The sequence below is a fragment of the Harmonia axyridis genome, chromosome 3 (assembly GCF_914767665.1).
Source record: "Harmonia axyridis chromosome 3, icHarAxyr1.1, whole genome shotgun sequence".
Classification (NCBI taxonomy): Eukaryota; Metazoa; Arthropoda; class Insecta; order Coleoptera; family Coccinellidae; genus Harmonia; species Harmonia axyridis.
The window spans coordinates 53,633,233-53,655,806 of record NC_059503.1 but is presented as its reverse complement, the minus strand read 5'-3'; the positions used below and the strand labels follow the sequence as shown (position 1 = coordinate 53,655,806).

The 22,574-nt window shown below is 33.9% G+C and overlaps 1 protein-coding gene across 1 annotated transcript in view; it reads right to left on the bottom strand.

Moving 5' to 3' along the window:
* Window positions 1-502: 502 nt before the first annotated feature.
* Window positions 503-22,574, bottom strand: part of LOC123676140 (gustatory receptor 68a-like) — a 44,357-nt gene continuing 22,285 nt past the window's right edge. The window contains exons 2-4 of the mRNA XM_045611863.1: window positions 2,489-2,560; window positions 852-941; window positions 503-669 (exon numbers count right to left, since the gene is read on the bottom strand). Of these exons, the coding sequence (XP_045467819.1) occupies window positions 577-669; window positions 852-941; window positions 2,489-2,560 (255 nt within the window). The 3' untranslated portion in view covers window positions 503-576. The remainder of the gene's footprint in view (window positions 670-851; window positions 942-2,488; window positions 2,561-22,574) is intronic.

The window sequence follows — 22,574 nt, the reverse complement described above, 5'->3', positions numbered from 1 at the left end:
AGGGTACCGGGTTCGAATTCCGGCTAGGTCATGGATGTTGTGCATGTCTGGTGGTGGTTAATGAATTTGATAGAGTCTTATAGATAATGGAATGATCGTTGTGTAGATGAGCCAATGTAGCCTAGCACATATATAAAGGAAAAAAAAACAACACATTTTACATTAACTTTCTGAGTGAAATACAATAAAAAAATGCTGGAATAAATTGAAAGATTCCAAAGTAGAAGAAATCCAGTGCGTCCAATGTTTAAGATAATTCGTAGAAATAAAACTGATTGAATAAAAATTCAAAGTGTTCTGTAGCGTCCAGTGTCAGATCTAGGGGGTGTCAAGCATGGGGTCTTTGCCCCGGATTATATATTTTGAAGGGGCGAAAATTTAGGGCTCGACAAATTCTTTATGTAAGTAAGTTTTGAAACAACAATCAAACAAATTGGAGCGAAAATTCTTCCAACTGTTGTGTCCGCTGAACGCAGCCATTATGATAGGAAAAACAAGTAAGTACTTTCAATATACTTTATTGACACAACATATCATATTTCATTTCACTCTCTTCATTATTTGAGAAATATTGAGTTATGGAGCTCCCGTCGTAGCTGCTATTCTATCCTGTTCCATTTCTCTGAATTGAATCAAATAAACCAAATAAGTTGTAATTCCTGCTACCATCTGGAACAAGGCAATAAAATATGTTAAAAAGCCGCAAACTTGTTCGATTTAGTACAATAAAAGGTTGAGTATGTGTATTTGTGTTATTCTTTTGTTATGGCCTGAGTCAGAACATTTGTTGACTATAACCCTAACCTCTTAGCCAGGAACAATAACATCTTGTATATCATCAAATTACTTACAGAATAAATTAAACTCCAATCAAGAGGAAAAAAACCACATACAGAGAACTTCAGTTCGTTCAGTTTTGATTTCAAGAGAAATAATTCCATCTGTAAAAGAAAAGTGGTTTAAGTGTTTGGGACCTATACAACAGTCATATATCTTTTTGAACTGAATATTTTTAAATTTATCTGAAATAACTGATCAGGGCGGGCCAAATTTTTTGCCCGAGGCAACCGCCTACCCGATAATCCCAAGCGCAGAAAATCATGGGGATATGCCGGTCACGTCGACGGCCAAAACGATATTCGCGGTTCCAAGGTCTTGCTCACTATTTGATGGGACCAGCTCGGCATAGTGCATTATGACTTGTTAAAACCGACTGAAACAATCACAGGCGATCGTTATCCAACGCATTTGAGTTTAAACTCAGCATTGAAAAACAAACGGACGCGATACAACGAGAAATAAAGTGATTTTACAGCATGACAATGTTCGAAGCCATGTTGCGAAAATGATATACCTGGAAACGTTGAAATGAGAAGTCCTACCCCACCCGCCGTATTCTGCAGACGTTGTTCTCTCAGACTCTCACTTGTTTCGATCAATGTCACACGGACTGGCTGACCAGCACTTCCGGTCTTATGAAGAAGTAAAAATTGGATCGATTTGTGGATCGCTTCAAAAGATGACGAGTTTTTTCAACTCGGGATTCGTACGCTGCCGAAAGATGGAAGAAAGTAGAAGCCAGCGATGGACAATACTTTGAATCATGAATGTATAATCAGTTTTTCACAATAGAGCCTCGAATTTCGGAAAAAAATGACAGAAGCAAAGTTGTACCCCTATATGTAGTATAGTATTGCGTGTAATAAATTGATTCCAATTTTCTTTTCATTTAACAAAGTATGAAAGAATTACTGCCAATCAAGATGTTTTTTGGTCCTATTGCACAATTACACCACATTAATTTTGAAGAAGAAGGTGGAAGAGTTAATACATTCGAACCTTTGAACTGATTTTTTATTTTCCACGATTAGTTCTTTGGCTGATGACTACTATCGTCAGTCGTTACCATTTAAAATAGCGAATGATAGAATTAGGAGGTAAAAATGACCCAACGACGTCCTAAGAAATTTCGCCTGGGTATGTATACGATGGCCATAAAAATGTGATCATCGAACATGTTATAAGTATATAACAGAATATTAAAACAGAATATAACAGAAGAATATTAATAAAAGAAAATAAATTAAAACACCTAACTATACGTTTCACAATTTATTAATAAAATATATAAAATCTTGTTGACATGCGTGTTTCGGATTTTATCCCATTCTTAAAACTGACTTTTGACATGCATGTCAACAAGATTTTATATAGAGATAGAAGAAAAACTTTATTGAAACAATAAATATAATATATTTTATTAATAAATTGTGAAACGTATAGTCAAGTGTTTTTATTTATTTTTTTATTGATATTGAAACTATGTTTCACCAAGGGATATGCCAGGAATCAATTTAAATTAAAGACTTAAGACTGAATTCAACGAGATTTCTTGTGAATATTAAAGTCTCATTCTTCTTGTACAAGAAACATTTCGATAAAAATTTAGTTGAAGAAATTATTATTTGTCTACTATTTGTGTACTCACGCTCTTATAAGGAAGATTTTTCCGGCCAATCCTAGTTTGGATGTCATAGATATTCTCTACAGCAAGCTTGCTCTGCAACAATAAAAAAAGAAACAATCTAAAAGAATCTACTTGAAGAAGGCAATCGAATATAAATTTCAAAATTATGACATCATTGTCCCAAAACCTCCACTATCTGATATATCTTTTTGATATATTCGTTTTCTTTATCTAGGAATACAATTCCAACTGACAAAATAACCAACCAAAATAAGAATAATCTTTTTTCAAGTAGGTATCAAACCATGACGGTATCTATGGAACTTAGCCATCTTGAAACAGTTTAGAAAAAAATCACAGTGAACGAGAGATGCTTGCACTAAGATGATAATTCTTGAATTCCAAAAATCAATAACATTTCTGATATAAAAGGAATATTGGTTTGTTTCTCTAGTTTAGGAGAGAATAATAATCAAATTATAGGTAGTCATATTCAATAAAAATAGCTCACCTTACAGACAGCACCTTCAGAAAGTTTGATGTAGTGCAAACAGATCCATATCAATAGGACATTTTCAAAGAATAAATTGAGCCAAGCAAACGTAGAAGAAGAATATCTCCATAGGAATTTATCAAAAAAAATAATGATAACGTAAATGTTAGAGAGTAATTTGAAAGCAAATGATTCTATTCTGAAAAATAGAATTTTTTGAAATATCTCTTGAAAGTTTCTATGAAGGCAATGAAATTTGAGCTGAAGTTGATTATATTTCTTAGAATACAATAATTCAGTGTTATCTGGTGAATTTTGCACTATCATTCCATAGAGATGGTTCGATATCATGTAAAGTGAGGAGTAGAATAGTTGAAACTGAGTATCAAATATACAAGCTACGGGATCCAAGATCAAGAGTGAATTTAAACTAAAATCAAAACTACTTAAAGCAAAAGCAATCAAATTATTCAAATTATTGAGGAGAAATAAAAACATTACCAAAAAAATTTTTCTATATATACATCTAGTTTTCATTCGGAACCCATTTTTCAGAATGATTTCATGGATTTCTTGAATTTCTTTGAAGGCATCAAGCATTTTTTCCTGGTTCAAGTGACAAATGAAGATTGTCAAAATAGCTTGTATATTTGAATATACTTTGAGCAAATTAAAAAATATGGACTGAGAATCTTTCTCCACAAGAGTCATCTCTATCAACCAAATAACGGAAGAAAAGAGAAGAACAGTCAAAATTAATCTCGAATATCTTTTTTCATTCACAAAAACGTTCTGGCGAAGTTTAAAAATTGGTAGTAGTTGAGAATGATTCCATATCTTGAAAATAGTATTCATGCCGTACAATAGATCATTCTTCTCTTTATTAATCTCAAGGGAATTCATCTTGTGTCTTTGAGTAATTATATCTGAATGAGAAAGTTATTACACCACTTATTGTTTTCATTGTTAGTAAATGTGTTATTTTGCTCGTTAAGCGAATCAATATTATTCTTTAATTGTTGATTTATCGACATCAGTCTTGGAAGTGAATGTATACCCTAAAACTAATTCATGCATTACTTGAATATTCGACAGTGGTAATGTAATTACAACTCAGGGGTGATAAGAGCTGAGACCTTGATCTGGATTCGTCTTTAGGCTGTTCATATTGTTATCTATACCATTATTAATCTGCTTCTTCTTTGCGGAAGCTTATTAGCTTTCGCAAGCTATTGCTTGTTTCGCCCATTTCAACCATCTTCTTGCTGTTCTTGCGATATCAAACTTTAACTATGTTTTTGGTGGTCTGCCTGGAGTTATTATAGACGCTGGTTTTCCATTTCTTACCACCTACAGAAGTCTGTAATCTCCCATCTGTGTTACATGTTCATTCCATTATATTCTTCTCGCTCGGATCCACCTTTCAGTTTGCTTCAGTTATCCTTTTTGATCTCATTGATTAGTTACGTGATTACCCTTAGAACTCTAATTTTTTTTGTGCGTGCCTTTCTCTTGGTTTCTGATGCGTCAGCTCGTGCTTCAGTCGTGTATGTCATTACAGGTCTTACATATGCCTTGTACATTCTCACTTTGCTATTAACAATAATAATAATAATAAATTAACTTTATTCAACAAATGTACATACAGGGTGTGGCGTAATTAATGGATAATCCTGTACTGGCGAATAGGGGAGGTCATGGCCGACCAGAAAATGTAAAGTTATGTTCAGTAAAAATATCATAGTTTTCGAGATATCGGACAATTTAATTTTTTTCTAAAAAGTGCACCTTTACTCACTAATTTCAATGCTGTGATCACAAATCTTGTTATTTCTTTGGGCATTGTTTTTTATTTTACTCTCAAATAGCTGTCTTAAGAGATAAACTACAAAATTCCTACCATCTTGCTTAATAAAGAAAAAAAAAGTTGGATTATCCTTATGTTTGCAAATTCACTTACTTTTTTCTTCAAGTTTCAGTCGTTATGGTGAAAAAAAATTGTATTGAGACCTTTGTGAACATTTCATAAATAAATTGTCTATTTCATTGCGGTTCTAAAATGGTATAATACATGTTATTCTTTTATTGGGTGCTCGGAGTACGTTTCATTATCCCAACTGAGGTACTAATTTCAATGAAAGAGAGTTTTAGGGATTTTTGATAATACTTAATAATGGTTTAATAAAACACAGTAAAATTTTCAATATTTATTTTAAATTACAGTAAGTGCTAACATAAGTGCACGCTGAACATCTTCTAATGAAAGATCGTTTTTTTCGTCGCGCATATCTGGCTTGATTAATATTTCGAGCTGCTTCGATAATGCGTGTGCGTTATTCTTAAACTAAATTTATCGTCTTGTCATATACCTTCTCTTTGAGACATCGCCAATAGAATAAAATCTAATGGATTTAGATCAGTAGATCGTGGTGGCCAAGAAATTGTACCCATACGTCCAATCAATCTTCTCGGGAATTTTTCATTTAAGTAATCACGTACCTGTTGTGCGAAATTTACAGTGCAGCCATTATGTTGCAGCCATATCCGACTCCTTCCTCAACCTGCATAATATGCATAGTTGGCAGGTCTTTAATCCACATCTAATGAGACAAGAAAGATCCCAGTACCAATTTGAAATTAATTTGTGGACTGGGATTTTTGATGGGCAAGTCATCGGCCCATTTGAGTTTCCAGAAACACTAACACCTGACCGATAACCTTCATTTTCTAAGAAATACACTGCCTCTTTTACTAGAAGATTTGAATTTAGAAGAAAGGAGACGGATGAGGTTGCAACATGATGGCTGCCCTGCACATTTCGCACGAAAGGTGCGTGAATATTCAAATGAAAAATTCCAGAGAAGTTGTATTGGACGAATGGGTACAATTTCTTTGTCACCACGATCTCCTGATCTAAATCCATTAGATTTTATTCTATTGGGGATGTCTCAGAGAGAAGGTATATGACAAGCCGATAAATTCAGTTGAAGAATTACGCACACGCATTAACGAAGCAACTCGAAATATTAATCAAGCCAGATATGCGCGACGAAAAAAACGATCTCTTATTAGAATATGTTTAGCGTGAATTCGTGCAGAAGGCAGACATTTCGAGCACCTACTGTAATTTAAAATAAATAGTGAAAATATTACTGTGTTTTATTTGAACATTATTAGGTATTATTAAAAATCCCTAAAACTCTCTTTCACTGAAATTAGTACCTCAGTTGTAATAATGAAACGTACTCCGAGCACCCAATAAAAGAATAACATGTATTATACCATTTTAGAACCGCAATGAAAAAGACAATTTATTTATGAAATGTTCACAAAGGTCTCAATACAATTTTTTTTCACCATAACGACTGAAACTTAAAGAAAAAAGTAAGTGAATTTGCAAACATGAGGTTTATCCTACTTTTTTTTTCTTAACTAAGCAAGATGGTAGGAATTTGGTAGTTTATGTCTTAGTACAGATATGTGAGAGTAAAATAAAAAAAAATGCCGAAAGAAATAACGAGATTTGTGATCACAGCATTGAAATTAGTGAGTAAAGGTGCACTTTTTAGAAAAAAATGAAATTGTCCGATATCTCGAAAACTATGATATTTTTACTAAACATAACTTCACATTTTCTGGTCGGCCATGACCTCCCCTATTCGCCAGTACAGGATTATCCATTAATTACGCCACACCCTGTATGTACATTTTCCATGAAAAGGCGAAGATTAGCAAAAGCTACTCTTGAACTCTTAACTTTCATCACCTATTGGTTGTCATGTGGTAATTTGTTCGAATTGTGTTTCTTAGTGCGCCTGATATTCGGACCTCTTTATTCATCTGGTTTCTCACACTTTCGTGCCAACTCTCTCAAGTGGCCTAAAGCTCTAGCTTATATCGGCATGGTTCTCTGACAATCACCATGCTCTTCGTTTAAGATGTTAAGCTTCACAACCTTTTTGTTGAATGCATGAAGTAACCACTGTGGACTTCTTTCACTAGGCAGAAATAACCCTAATTCTCATCATGCAGTCGATGGTCACCGCTTGTCTCTTGTTGACCAGTGTGATGATCTGAGTATCATTACATTGTGTCCTATAATTTGAGCTGATCTCACCACGTGGCGTCTATGGCAGCAAACATGATTCAGAGATTTTTTAGGGGTGCAGGCAACATGTCGTGCACTGTATTGCAACTATGTGCGTCCTTTGATGGAATATGCTGGACCGGTGTGGTATCCTTCTCTCAGTAGCGATTAATTTCTCCTGGAGTCTGTACAGCGTTGGAATACAATGATTCCCTTTGGTAGGATAAGTCCAGACTATCATCCTCGTTTGAGATTACTAAATCTGCAAACTTTTGAGGATCGCCAAAGTAGAGGTGATCTTGTTGTAACTTATCGGGCTGTGCATGGGTTTTTTGGTGTGAATCTTGATCACCTCTACATGAGAAACACCATCCAACTACGCGGTCATGCCTTCAAACTAGCAAAAGAGAATTTCAGTACCTCCCAGCGTCAAACGTTTCTTTCCAACAGAGGTTTCGCTGGATGGAATGGGTTGCCACATATATTTGTTGGTGCAAATTCAGTGAACTCCTTGGCCAGTTCATTCGAGTAAAGAATTGCACTCAATAAGTAACTGTGAATTTTTGCGGGTTTCTTTATTATTTCGAGAAGTATATGCATTTCATTTTATTTTTGTAAGTTTGAATTTGGTTGTGAATATATGCAGGTTTCTTCATTATTCTATAGTTGTTCAAGAATTCCATTTTATTGTTGTAATTTTTTACGTTGTCTATTATTTTGTCTTAACGGTGTACACTACATTTTCCACTAGGTTCTTCAGTGCAGATTCATGATGATTCTATGCGAAAATCGGATGGTTGATTCTTTTAATTTTTGGAAAAATCCTTTTTCCTACAACTGCTATTGAAAAGAGCGTATTCTTCATAGCTTACTTAATTTCAAAACTATGTATTGCTCCTACTGTGGGAAATATTATTATTATTGCTCACACCTCGCTTGGTAGACCGATGAAATTGGGCTTTCGAGTCGTTTCTATGGAAACGCAATAAACTAGCAAATACTGTCAACAAATGTCATTTTGATTTGAATCAAGTCAGATGCCTTTTTTTGTCATCAGAATGTGAAAATTTTGAAATTCAGCATTGAAATAATTGAGTTACAATTGAATTACTTTTCAATTTTCAAATTGATCGCCTTTCAGGCTCGTGCCGCAAACTTCCACACTCGCGAGAAAAGTTGGACTTTCCCCACTTGTTGCACAATATACTATTTTATGGCTGTTCAGAATAAATTCACTGAATTCTTTGCAGAGAAAAGTTTTTGTCTTAAGTATATCAATTTGAAAATTGAAAGGTTATTCAATCGTAACTCAATTATTTCAATGTTGAATTTCAGAATTTTCACATTCTGATGACAAAAAAGGCATCTATATAGAGTTTAAAAAAATATAGGTTCCCGTGTATTTCAATTTCAAATTTTGGTATTGGTGGATTCTACACTTGTGGAAGGAAAACAGCGACCGTGCAAGTTGAAGTGGCTAGCTGACGGAATAATTTACCACACAATTATTTTTTTAAAGGAAATTCTTCATAGGTATATTTCTTTTTATGAAATTCGGTTATTCGGTTCTTTTTTTGATCTTCTAGCTACTGCTCAAGTACACAATCTGACTTCGGGCAGCGTGCTGATATCTGTGCCATGGGCCAAAACATTTCGAAAATTTTTCCTGTTCTTTCACTCTCAATTTAATGAGTGAATATTTGAAAATTAAGATCTGTTATGCCTTTTTTTATTATTTAACTAGTGCTCTTCGAGAGCTAAAACCAAACAGTAAGTGATACCAGATGCGTACAATACGAAGAAAATAGTGAAAATAAATTCTTCTGATATAAGTTGAAATCAATGAGAATATTTATGTGTACCTAGCTGCAATTCAGAAAATTGACAGCAATATATTCCACCTACCTGGCAATTAATATTAACATCTAGGTAAACGACATAGATCACCATGGACAATTCCTTAACAACCCAAACTGTCAAAGCTATCCATAAGATTATATACTTTTGAAGATCTAAATCAAAGCTGAACAAAGACATTTCTAGAGATAAGCTTACTGTGATACTCATGGTTGCAAAGATGTATTTGGCCAAAAATATGATATTGAACATCATAAACTTATTTGATATCAAATATAGATTGTTTAATAATATCATAATTATTTTCATGTTACCGGACGAGTAGATTTTGTATCTCAAATATTCTTTCAAATCCATGAAGTCACAGAAAACAACACACCTAATAGTGACGAGAAATTGTTGCACTTGGATATCTATAATATAGTGCAGATAATTTACCGTTATATAGGTAATCATATAATAATCTGGGTGGAAGGACCAAAAATTGAAAATATTCAATATATCGACAAGAAGTAGGAATATATATGAAGTTGTCAGATATATACACCAATTGTGTACCATGTTGTTTTTCTTTCTCTTTCTGACACCAATTTTCTGTTGTAGCTCATTGATGATCTTTGTATTTCTAGATAACTTTTCTATTTTCCCAACGGCATAGTGAATTATTAAAACCGATAACCAGGTCTTACAACACAAAAACCAGTTGTAAATGATATTAGAAAACCTATTCACTGGTCTTAACGGTTTATCATTATACATTTTCATGAGAAAAACGGTCAGGATGGTGTGAACCAGAAAAAATAAATATTGAGAAAATCTTTTTTTGTAATTGAACACTTTATCTATAGTACTGTAAACGAATTCTGGCAAGACGAATCCATATTTCCACATTTTAAACAGAAAATTTTGAGAGGAATATTGATGACACATTTTGTGCGCACTCATATGTGAAATATTCAAACCACCTGTTTTTGGTTATATTTGTGATGAAGTTCCTACTGGAATCTTCACCTTTCACCCAAATACTGAATACAAATGAGACATCTACTGTATGTTCTCTGTGTCTGAATTGAATAGATACCTATATCATTCATGATAATGATTTGGAAATATTATTAGTGTCAATAGTTAATTGCTCTTCCTTCTTTATGTATAATTATGCCCATGACTTGACATATTAGATACTCATTCAAAAAGACAGTTTGATAATCAATAAACATGTTGAAAGTAGATTTTACTGGTCTATAAAAATATGGGTTAAAAATTTCAATTACCATCGAGCTGTAGCTATACAAAGATTTTTACAATTAATTAATATTAAGTGTTAAGTGGTCTGAAGATAAATAATTCAATCTCGAGATCCTGAGTAATTTTCTTCAGCACAATCAGTTGAAAATCTCGAAAAAAAACATCTTATAGAAAAATATTTCGATTGAAAGTTTATTTTGAATTCAATTCTTCTTTGTGGGGTGTCAACTTTGAAATTTCAAATGTGAACCCCCGTTTTTAATTGCAGATTCAAAAATACAAAAGTTTATATTTTATAATTCTTCACGAATCGTAACAGATGTATTCGACTTTAAATTTTTCGTCTGAACGAACTTGAGAGGGATTACCACCAAGTGGCTTTCCGCGTATCAGTCAAACAGTAGTTACCCATTCATTTCTTCTCTGGCGCTCCTGCCATGACCAAACTTTGTGCGGTGTACGAAGTTGTACATTCATTTTATCTTCACGAAGCATATAAGAAAGGGGAGCATTGTACGCTGGTCAATAATTTTTCTTACAAAATTATAGTTTTACCTCTTCTGTAATGATTTTTCGTAGGATTTTTCACGAATATTTTCAAAAAATATATCAGAGCTTTGTACAGGGTGGGCAAATTTCGATGTTTTAGCACTACAACTTTTGAACCAGAGGAGATAGACAAAATCTGATACCCACTTCTCGGTCTCTTTTTTTGAGAAACTAACAAGGGTAGTATTCATTTTTGGCCACCTTCTTTTGTTTTCGAGTTATAAGCGAAAATTGGAAAAATGGCGATATCGAAAAACATCTATATCTCCACTAATACTGATGATAGAGCTCTGAAATTAAAACATTATACAGGCACTTTTTTACCTGGAATTCAGTGGCGTCCTCGTCTTTTCAAAAGGGTTTTTAATTTTAAAGCTATGACCCAAAGTTATGTGTTTTCAAATGGGAACAATAGATTTCTGTGCTGCTATTTTTTGAAAGCTTAATTTTTCCTGATTTCAAAAATATATAACATCATATGGTTCGTATCAATAAAAATAATAGAAAATGGTCAAAAACCTTTTTTTTACCTAAGATTCTCATTATTTCTATGGTTTCAACTGTTGACGAGCACAGAAAAATTGAGCTTCCTATAACAAGAGAAGTGTCCTTCCGTTAATCTGATGTTTTCTATGATTTTTACTAATTTCCTTCGTAATTGAATTGTTCAATCATATATGCATTGTTTCATGTGCTATTTGAAATGGATTGGTATCGTATATCCAAAGTCACTTGGAGGAAGATGAATATTTCAATTATACAAGGTTTGTCCAAGTTTCCAGAAATTCCTTTGGGTCCAGTGAATTAATTGCCTAACAATACTTTTAGATAAACCCCGGTATTTTGAAGATCGCGGTATCTACTTCAAAGGGACATCTATGGCCAAGAGTTTTTATGGAATAGTTCAAGTGACTTTGAATAAACTATACTTGTGCGTATTCATTTTGGAGGCCTATAAAAATAATCTTCTGATGCATCCATCTCATTACAAGTCTTTCGATTGAAACAATCGATTCTGTGAATCTCTTCGTTATTTCCGAATCTATTTTTAGATAAAAAATTTATAAAATATACCTTGATTCGAATTTTGTATAAATTAGTGAAAAGCATAGAAATAATCAGATTGATGGAAGGACACTACTCTTGTTATAGGAAGCTCAATTTTTCTGTGCTCGTCATCAGTTGAAACCATAGAAATAATGAGAATCTTAGGTAAAGAATGGTTTTTGACCATTTTCTATTATTTATATTGATACAAACCATATGACGTTATATATTTTTGAAATCAGGAAAAATTAAGCTTTCAAAAAATAGCACAGAAATCTAGTGTTCCCATTTGAAAAAACATAACTTTGGGTTATAGCTTTACAATTAAAAACCCTTTTGAAAAGACGAGCACGCCACTGGATTCCACGTAAAAAAGTGCCTGTATAATGTTTTAATTTCAGAGCTCTATTATCAGTATTAGCGGAGATATAGATGTTTTTCGATATCGCCATTTTTCCAATTTTCGCTTATAACTCGAAAACAAAAGAAGGTGGCCAAAAATGAATACTACGTTTTTAGTTTCTCAGGAAAAGAGACCGAGAAGTGGATATCAGATTTTGTCTATATCCTCTGGATTAAAAGTTTTAGTGCTAAAACATCGAAATTTGCCCACCCTGTACATTGAACATATCAATTTTTTTTTGCAAAATATGAAAAAAAAGCTACATTTATTTTCATTCGTGAATTAAAAATATTGTCATTCTACAAGTTAGATTATTTTTTGAAGAAATTATGTGAAAATCTCATAAAAATTCGTGGTAGACAGATGAAAAATCTATAATTTCGTTTTGAACAGAACTGAATAGAAAGTAGTGGTATACCCTCACAAAATACGTATTCAGGAGATAAAATTACTATTCATTCCGTACGAATTTGAATAAGATTATATTGGTCTTGGAATAAAGAAGTAGAGATTACCCACCTGACTAAAAATGTTCATATCTAGGAATATGATGAATATAATCATGGAACACTCAATGACAATCCAGACAGTAAATGATGAATAAAGGACGATATAATCCTGAAGTCTTATTTCCGTGTATTTCACCTCCATATCCATAAATAGGGATGATGTGATACTAATTGTTGCGAATATGTATTTGGCAAAAAATATTATAGATAATATTTCGAGGTTCTGAATTGTTATTTGAAATTTACCACGCAACTCCATACATTTACTCATATCATCTGATTTGTTGATATTGAATTGTAGAGATTTAGTCACATTTCGGGTATGGTATAAAATATTCCATTTTTCACTAACAATAAATTGTTGTATTTCGATATCCAAAAAATAGTGACAATAATAAATAACTAGAATCGAAGGACTGACACCATAGCCAACCATTATCAGTAATATGTCACACAACAACATAAAGATATACAAAATTGATATATAAATTAACCAATAGATTTCCACATTATTTTTTGGTCCACTTTTATTTATAAGGAGTTTCCTTTCTAGTTCAATTATCAACCTCCTAATTCCAGAAACCTGTTCTATTTTCTCTGCAGCAAAATGAACAACAAATACTGATAAGTAAGTTTTACCTATCATCAAAACGACATAAGACATGGCTACATAGGTATTTACTGAAGAATATTCTTCATATTTTCCTTCCAACAGTAAAATATTCATTGAGAAGAAAATAAGAAAATAAATTAAAGGGGAATAACTCCTTTTATATCTGAATACTTTGCCAGAAGGATCGTAGCGGAATCGAGGCAAAATTAATCCATATTTCCACATTTCGAAAAGGTATTTCTGTCTTCGGAATTCCATTTGTATGTTATTACATGTGACAAACTTTCTCATAGAGATACTTGAAATATCCATGAAACTTAATGAATATTGATATGGATGAGTGCAGCCATTAGTTAATGAATAAGATCATTGTTTATCACAATGAGAAGCCGGTAAATATAATCATATCATCACTGCATTACTATATGGCCATATAAATAATAATGAGAATTGTACAGGGTGGGTCAAATTGGACACTTTCGAATGAAGTTCTATTTCTATACTAGATAAACGAAAAATGAGGTCGGGCGAAAACCTCAACTCCATAGCTATCACCGTTACATATTTACAGGATGTTTTTAAAAAATGTTTCATTGCTCATCGAAATATTGCTGTAAATTTTTTCAGTTGAGAACTTTTCATTTCTTCGAAAACAGTCTTGTGGCAGCTCTTTACGTATAGAATTCATTGACGTTAATTTAATATTCTGCAAACTGATACTTCATGAGATATCAGTATGATTTTTTTCAAATTGGACTCCACGTATATTTCATATTTTCACATATTTCGGTAGAAATATTCAATATTCCCCAAAGGTAAAATTTCATGGACATTAGGCCAGTATACCTAGCTAGCCACCTGTTGGGACTTTGAACATAGACATGCTATGGACATGAAAAATATCGAGTATGCTATATTTTTGAAATCATAATTTTCATCTCTATCGAAATATGTAGCAATATTATCAAGAGTTCTGTTAGGTTCATTGCTGAACCATTGGCCTATATTATTTATATGTCCTCCAAAGAGGGGATATTCACTGAAAATAGCTGTAGTGAAACCCCTTTTCAAAAAAGGGAGTTACGAAGATCTTGGTAATTATCGACCAATAAGTTTATTGACATCTTTCTCGAAGGTTTTCGAAAAAATAATCGTTAATAGGCTCCTAAATTTCTTCAATAAACATCGAATTTTCTCGAAGTGTCAGCACGGTTATTTGAAATCTAAGAGCATAGAGACTGCCGTGTATCAGCTGATTCGCTCTGTTCTTCGTGCATTGGAAGATGGAGAAGTTCCAACCGGTCTTTTCATAGATTTCTCAAAAGCTTTCGATTGTGTCAATCATGACGATCTTGTGAAAAAACTTAACTTTTATGGAATTAGAGATAAACAATTGGATTTTATGAGGAGCTATTTAAGGGATCGTCGACAGAGGGTTTCTTTGGAAATCAACGGTGTTGAATACCTATCGTTAGATGCAGAAGTGAAGGTAGGTGTACCTCAGGGAGGTATTTTCGGTCCTTTCTTATTCTTAATTTATATGAACGACCTACCAGACAACATTTTGTTGAAGGATGAACTGGTGAGCAGACCAGAGAGTAGGGAAATAGAATTGCGTGATAATTTGTCTGCAGATTCGGATGTGCGGTTGGATCCGGAGGTCGTCATGTTTGTGGACGATACCAATCTACTGGTGGCGGCTTCTAGTATTTCGGAGGTTGTCATGATGGCTGAAAGAGGTTTTTATGCCATCGCAAATTGGTGTTATTCAAATAAAATAACCATTAATTCAAGCAAAACGGAATGTGTTGTTTTCAGAACTTCGCATTCAAGAATTAATAAACCAGAAAATATTGTTCTCTCTGGACAAGCTGTGAAGGTTTCCGCCAGTACTAGCTTCCTGGGTGTTCTAATTGATCATCAGCTGAATTGGTCGGAACATATCAACTCATTGCGTAGTAAATTGAACTCTGTTCTCTACACTCTCCGTGTTTTGGCATTGCAGTCCGACTCTGAGGTTATGAGGACAGTGTACTTCTCTAATTTTCATTCGATCATGTCCTATGGAATCATAGCTTGGGGTAACGGTTCGGATGTTGGGAGGATTTTTGTGGTCCAAAAAAGAGCACTCAGAACCATGCTTGGTTTCACTGCGAGGACATCTTGTCGCGGACATTTTAAAAATCAGGGAATACTTACTACTGCCGGAACTTATATTCTCAAATGTTTATTATTTTTTAAGAACAACCATGATCTGTTTCGGGAATATGAGAATTCCAATAGAACAAGGTGCATCCACCCGTTTCACTTTCCCAGATATTCACTTTCACTGACGCAGAGAAATATGGAATATATGTGCTTGAAGCTGTTTGATAAGCTCCCGAGGAGTTATCAAATACTAAAAGGAAACATTTTTAAAAATCAAATCAAAAAATTATTGATAAATCTGGAACCATACAATGTCGAGGAGTACTTGATTTCTGTTTTTCAAATCTGAACGTTTTAGTTTTGCATAGTTTATTCAGTTATATTGACGTATTCTCTTTTCTATGTATGTTTTGATTATGGAAATAAATATTTTATTATTATTATTATATGGGGGTGCCTCATTTTGAAAAGAAATTTATAGCGATATCTCATGAAATATCAGTTTTCGGAAAATTAATTCATCATTGAATTCTACGTAAAACCGACTAGCAAAGAAAAACTCAATAAACACGCTAAATCCTTATGACATTGATAGGTAAAATTAGAGGAAATTATTTCTGCATATATTTTTATATGTCTAGCACATGTGAAAGAAATATAGATCAAATGTACAAAAAACCATCCATGATAAATATTCATGTTACAATTATTTACGAGGAGGGTCCATGAATTTTCACGATATGTCTACATACAGTTAGTTTTCAATAATAAAGGGTTTTCCAATAAGAGCCATCAATTTGAATAGCCCGCTATCTCAACAGCTGTCAGTTTTGGAGCTGCCTTCTTTTGACATTTGATAGGTGAAAAATACGCCATTACCAAAAATGGAACGATACACGCTTCAACAATGCATTGAAATTACTAAAATTCACTACGAAAATGGTGAAAATTTGCAGTCACAGTTCGCAAAACTAAAAAATTTTGAGTCCTCGTGACGCACCGTCTCGACCGGAAATAGTGAAGAAACTGGTGGACAAATTTGAACTGTTGGGTCAAGTAAGTGAGTTGAAGAATTGAAACCTTGTGACTGAAAGGTAGCCCTAGAATGGCATTCATGAAAATGTCGTATGAGAGTCTAAGAACCAAGATTGATTTATTTCGGTACCACCGACGGATAATCAGAGATCCCTGCGTTATACACCTATACATATCCATAGCAGAAAGCATGGTGATCTATTTTTTGAAATATTGAAATAATGTATAATGAGAGTTTTTAGATATGACAAAAAATTCAATTGTACATTCAGACATACCTACCTCATTTCCAGCTTCCACATTCAGGAATATAAGAATCGTTAGCATAGATATTTCAATACTAAACCATAGAGCTGTGAAGAAAAATAAGCAATAGTATACTATGGAATTAAAATGATGAAATCCCAAGTAAAGTTCTGAAAATAACGCTATTATAAGACAGCCGAATATATACAAATATTTAGTTAAGATGCTAAATGAAAAAACTGCCATAAACCTTTCAGCAGTTCTATCTAGCAAATCTCTGTAACAAGTTATATCTCTGAAGTTGAAATCTCCATGTCCTAACGAATAATTCACCACTTTAAAATGATGTAATAGAATAAGTTCAAGAGTAACAAGAAATTGTTGTTGAAAAATGGTGATGATAACGTTGAACTGAAAGTTGATAATAGAAATGATAGATGTTACTGATTTTTCGTGGAGTAAGTAAAATACTGCAATATGAAAAATGGAAAATATTAGGTATATCATCATTATACAGACAAACCAGGTCATTTCCCAAATTTTTCTTGGCATAAACAGATACTTCTTCTTCCAACAATCCATCATTTTTATATTCATCAATACAATTTCGATATCTTCGTATTTTCGATATATCTCGAAAATGGTTATCCATATATTAGCCCAAAGTAACAGTTTTTGATATCTTACTATAATAAATCTTAAAAAGTTACTAGTATCTATTCCATTGCTCGAGAATGTTTGGTAAAAACCCAGTAAACAAATGACAAAACTGAATACCAATCGTTTTATGTCATTTTTAAGATGAAAAATGTGATCACTTTTCTTGTGAACATATTTCGGTAGAATGAAACTGTATTTCCATAATGTGAACATTATATTCAATGAATGGATTGTGTTGTGTTCCATTTGCTCTTTCACTGTAAGAACAACAATGTATCGAGTAGAAGTGAAAACGAGGGGTATAGTGACTGCTTCATTCATTTATCAACATATAATATCTATAATTGAATACAAAAGGTAACTTGTATCAATCCATTTAAACAGAATATTGTTATATAATTTCATGTAGGTACATTTAAGGAATAAGCTCAACGTTATCGAGTACCTAATTGAAAATTATCATAAGTAATTGCACAAGTGCATCAAAATTACCGATAATTTTGCATGACAGCGTGTTGTCATAAAAACTGCATGAGTTCATTTTCATTGTTGGAGAAAGAGCCCGACACCGAAGGTGAAGGGGTCTTTCTCCAAAAATGAAAATGACCGAATGCAGTTTTTCAAAGAAAACACGCTGGAATGCGAAATTATCCGGTCATTTTGATGCACGAGTGTAGGTAATTCGGGGGAATATTTCCCGAATAAACTGTTACATTACTTGTCAAACTGATTTAGAATAAAATTGCCATAGATTCGAACTGTGTAAGATGCATAGAAACTATGCATCTATGAACAGAACAATTATTGCAGTGCAGTTTCGCTTCCTACAATGCAATTATCGCTGTAATTTTCGATAATTGTTTTCCGTATACATAGAATTTTTGACAGGAGGGAAATATTCTTTTTTGTGATGTGTTTTCACGAAATTTTTCCACTAAAGTACGTATGTCGATTTTTGTTTCAATACAACTTTAAAGGGCGAACAATTGTATTCAGTATCATCACACCACTGTATATTTTCAATTTTATGATTGTGTTCAGTTACCGAGAAATATATTTTTAATTTCGTTTCCTTGCTGTATATTCTCTGGAAATTCTCAGGTATGGCATACCATTCTTGTAGCAAATTTTAAGTATATTGATATATACTGCTCCACAGAAGTTCAGAGTTCAAGAGGAAGTTCAGAAATTTTGAGACTGTTTCAAAAGTTTTCCTTTTTTTCATCCATTTTTTTAAATATGATATATCTAGAATCTAGATGTTCACTCACTTATCATTATCTTTTTGGGCATTCCTCTATGAGTTTCACAGTGTATTTATTTTATGTATTTGTACAAATTAATACAAAATCAGTTCACTCAAAAATTGAGTTTAGTAAAAAGTATGTCCTCCTCGAACACAAACCACAGCTTGACAACGCCTTTGCATACTCTCGATCAGATTGTTGAAGTAGCCTTGATCAATTTCTCTCCAGAGTTTAGGTAAAAGCCATTTGAGTTCTTGAAGCGTATGTGGAGGTGGTTGGTGAGAATCTGAAGCTCTTTGTAGCTGATCTCAAGCGTGTTCAATAGGATTGAGGTCTAGCCACCGAGGGGCCAGACCAAATGCGGATTTCTAGAACTTCATCGACAATTCTCGCACGATGGGGTGGCGCATTATCGTCCTAAATGAGAAATTTGGTCCAAGAGCAGCATAAAATAATGGAGTGTTTTTGTCAATGATTAGCTCTATTTAAATCGGAGAATTTATGGTAGCATCAAATACCAACAAATCTGTACGTCTGTTGAAACAAATTCTCTCCCCCACCCCAAACAGTAACAGTAATTGATGAATTTCCTGAACTTTCCTGAATCGATATGTGATTTCTGGCTACCAGAGGATGTGTGCATATCTGAATATGCAGACTATCCGAAAACCATACATATCTCGACTCATTTGTGAACAATACAGACCTCCCTTGATTGTTTCAATTCATTGGCCTTTACCAATGACATTCGCATATGATTCTGAGTTAATGGAATCCTTCTCAAACGTCATCGAGAATGTAAAGGGTGTTTCTTTTAGAGCTATAGAACTTTAAATTGCAATAAAACAACGATGGATTATTCGATTGACATGAATTTTATTTATCCGCAAGATAATCTTGTGGCATTACATTTTGAATATGATTTCTGGCAAACGACCGCCACGGCTGGCTCGGATGTAGTCCAATCTGGACGTCCAATTTTCGATTACTTTTTCCAACATTTGTGGCCGTATATCGGCAATAACACGGCGAATGTTGTCTTCCCAATGGTCAAGGGTTTGTGGCTTATCCGCATAGACCAATGACTTTACATAGCCCTACAGCCTTGTCAAACTGTTTCGTTCATACCTGGTTGATCGACGTCAGTTCGTCCAGCTGGAGGGTGTACGGTCATCTGAGTTTATACCCACTTCTGGAATACCTCAGGGCTCCAATCTTGGGCCCCTCCTATTCATTTTGTTTGTGAATGATCTGAGGGATGATCTTGAATTGCCGCATCTGATGTTGGCGGACGATTTAAAATTATATTATAAAATTCAGTCACTGGAAGACTGTGTTCAACTTCAGCTCGAGCTGGATAGTGTTGCCAAGTGGTGTGGGGAAATCTTTTGAGTTTGAATGTTTTAAAGTGTAGTGTTGTTACCTACATAAGGAAAAAAGATATGCTGAGATATGAATATTTCGTCGGGGATCAAGTTGTATCTCGAGTTGATGGTGTGAAAGACCTTGGTGTGGTTTTTGATCAGAAGTTTACTTTCATTCCACATATCTACCAACTCATTTCATCTGCTTCGAGAACATATGGATTCATTGCTCGTAATGGAAAATATTTCAGCAATACTTCAACATTTTTTAGTCTCTTTCATTCACTCATCCGAAGCAAGTTGGCGGCATTATTTGGCATCCTGTTTATTTTTGCCATCAATACCACCTTGAGGCCGTTCAGAGAAGGTTTTTGAAATTCTTAGTTTGGAGGGAGGATAGGGTTTATTCACCAAGAGGATTCGACCATGGTGCATTGTTACGTCGATTCAATGTGGTTTCGCTGCGGGATAGGAGAGGAATTTTGTGTCTCAGATTCCTATACAAACTACTGCACAACAGTATAGATTGCCCACCTCTTCTGGCTGCTTTGGGATTCCGCGTTCCAAGACCTGCGTCCCGTGCGGTGGAGTTATTCCACTTGGGGACACCTAGGACCAATTCTTTGGTACAGTCCCCCATTTGGTTCATGGAGTCTACTTTCAACTCAGTTGCGAGAGAGTGTGACATTCACTTTGATTCGTTGGGGTGTATTGTCGATAAATATGTAACGGGGTTAGATTGAATGTATATGATTGTATTTTTTTTTATATTTTTGGTATACAATATCTTCTTGCTCTTGAGATATTATATTGGTTATCAGTGTTGATTTTTGATGTGTCATGTATTGAAGCTAATTTAGATTATTGTGAATCGATATTGTCGGTTCATTTCTGTATTTTTTTTTGTTTTTTTTCATCTCATTTTGCACTGTAGCTTGGTTTTTTTATTACTTGGTTAATTATTTTCTGTAATTGGGTGTTTATCTGTTGAAAATAAAGATCTTATTATTATTATTATTGAAAGTAGTCTAGCGGTGTTAAATCACAAGATCTTGGAGGCCAATTCACAGGTACAAAACGTGAAATTGGGCGGTCACCAAACCTTTCTTTCAATAAATCGATTGTGGAACGAGCTGTGCGACGTGTTGCGCCGTCTTGTTGGAACCACAGCTCCTGTACATCATGGTTGTTCAATTCAGGAATGAAAAAATTAGTAATCATGGCTCTATACCGATCACCATTAACTGTAACGTTCTGGCCATCATCGTTTTTGAAGAAATACGGACCAATGATTCCACCAGCCCATAAAGCGCACCAAACAGTGAGGTTTTCTGGATGTAACGATGTTTCGACATACACTTGAGGATTAGCTTCACTCCAAATGCGGCAGTTTTGTTTGTTGACGTAGCCATTCAACCAGAAGTGCGCTTCTTCGCTAATGGACGTAGTGCGCGATACGTATTCCGCACAGAACCATTATTTTAGAAATAAAATTGCACTATTTGCAAGCGCTGTTTAGGCGTGATGAATTGCCAAACCAAACTGAGAATAAATCACTTGACAGCTGTTAAATCGATTGCCATCTTGAACAGAAATGCCAACTTAAAGTTATATCCTCGGAAAAAAACACCCTATAGAATAATGCCTCGAAGTCTTCGACGAACTGTTTCAATCGAAACCAAAACACTAAAAGCGTTCAAAAGCCTCTGTTGCATGATTCGACAAGTACTCAAAGGCTCAACGTGTAGACACAGTCAAAAACCGATCTTGTGCATGAGTGGTAGATATTGGGCGTCCACTTTTCGGGTGTAATTTTGAGGAAAAAAATATATATTCTATCATGAGATATGCTTATTCTGAATGCAAATCTACAGAGATCTAAAATATTACAAATAATAAAGAAAACTAGTACTTCAATACTCAATGCCTCAATTGAGTTACAACTTGAGTACTACTATACATTATTGTAGCTGGAGTAAAACAATATATTTAACAGAACGAGCCAGTAGTCTAGTAAGGTCTATAAAAAAATTCGTCTTTATGCTACAATTGAAGCAAATTTAATGATCACTCACCATTCTTCCTGTATTAGTAGCTGTCTTAGTCGTCACAATGAATTTGATAAAAGAAATCAATGCCCACATCAAGCACCATATTGTCCAAATAAATGCAAGTGGGTAATCCTTTTGCGGAACAAATAACCAAGACAATGTTACAAGAATACTCTGAAGAACTCTGTACCACTTTTGAGTAAAATTACAGAAGAGTTGCATCGGAAAAACTTCATATATGTCGAATGAATATATTCTTGAATCTTTATAACTTCCACCACTCGAGATGCAGTTATGTTTTTGGGTGAATTCGAGATTATCAAAAAATGAAATTGGAATAAAGTATTCATCGACATAAAGAATAGTTGGAAACAAAGCATAAGGTAAATACATTTATGCATGACAAATATTTTGAAGTAAGTCCATAAATCTATATCAAGGGATAAGTATATTTCATAAGATAACATCACCACATACCAAACCACATGAAATATAAACCAATATAGACTTTCTCTAGAAATATTCTTATTGGTTTCAAATCCTAGATTAC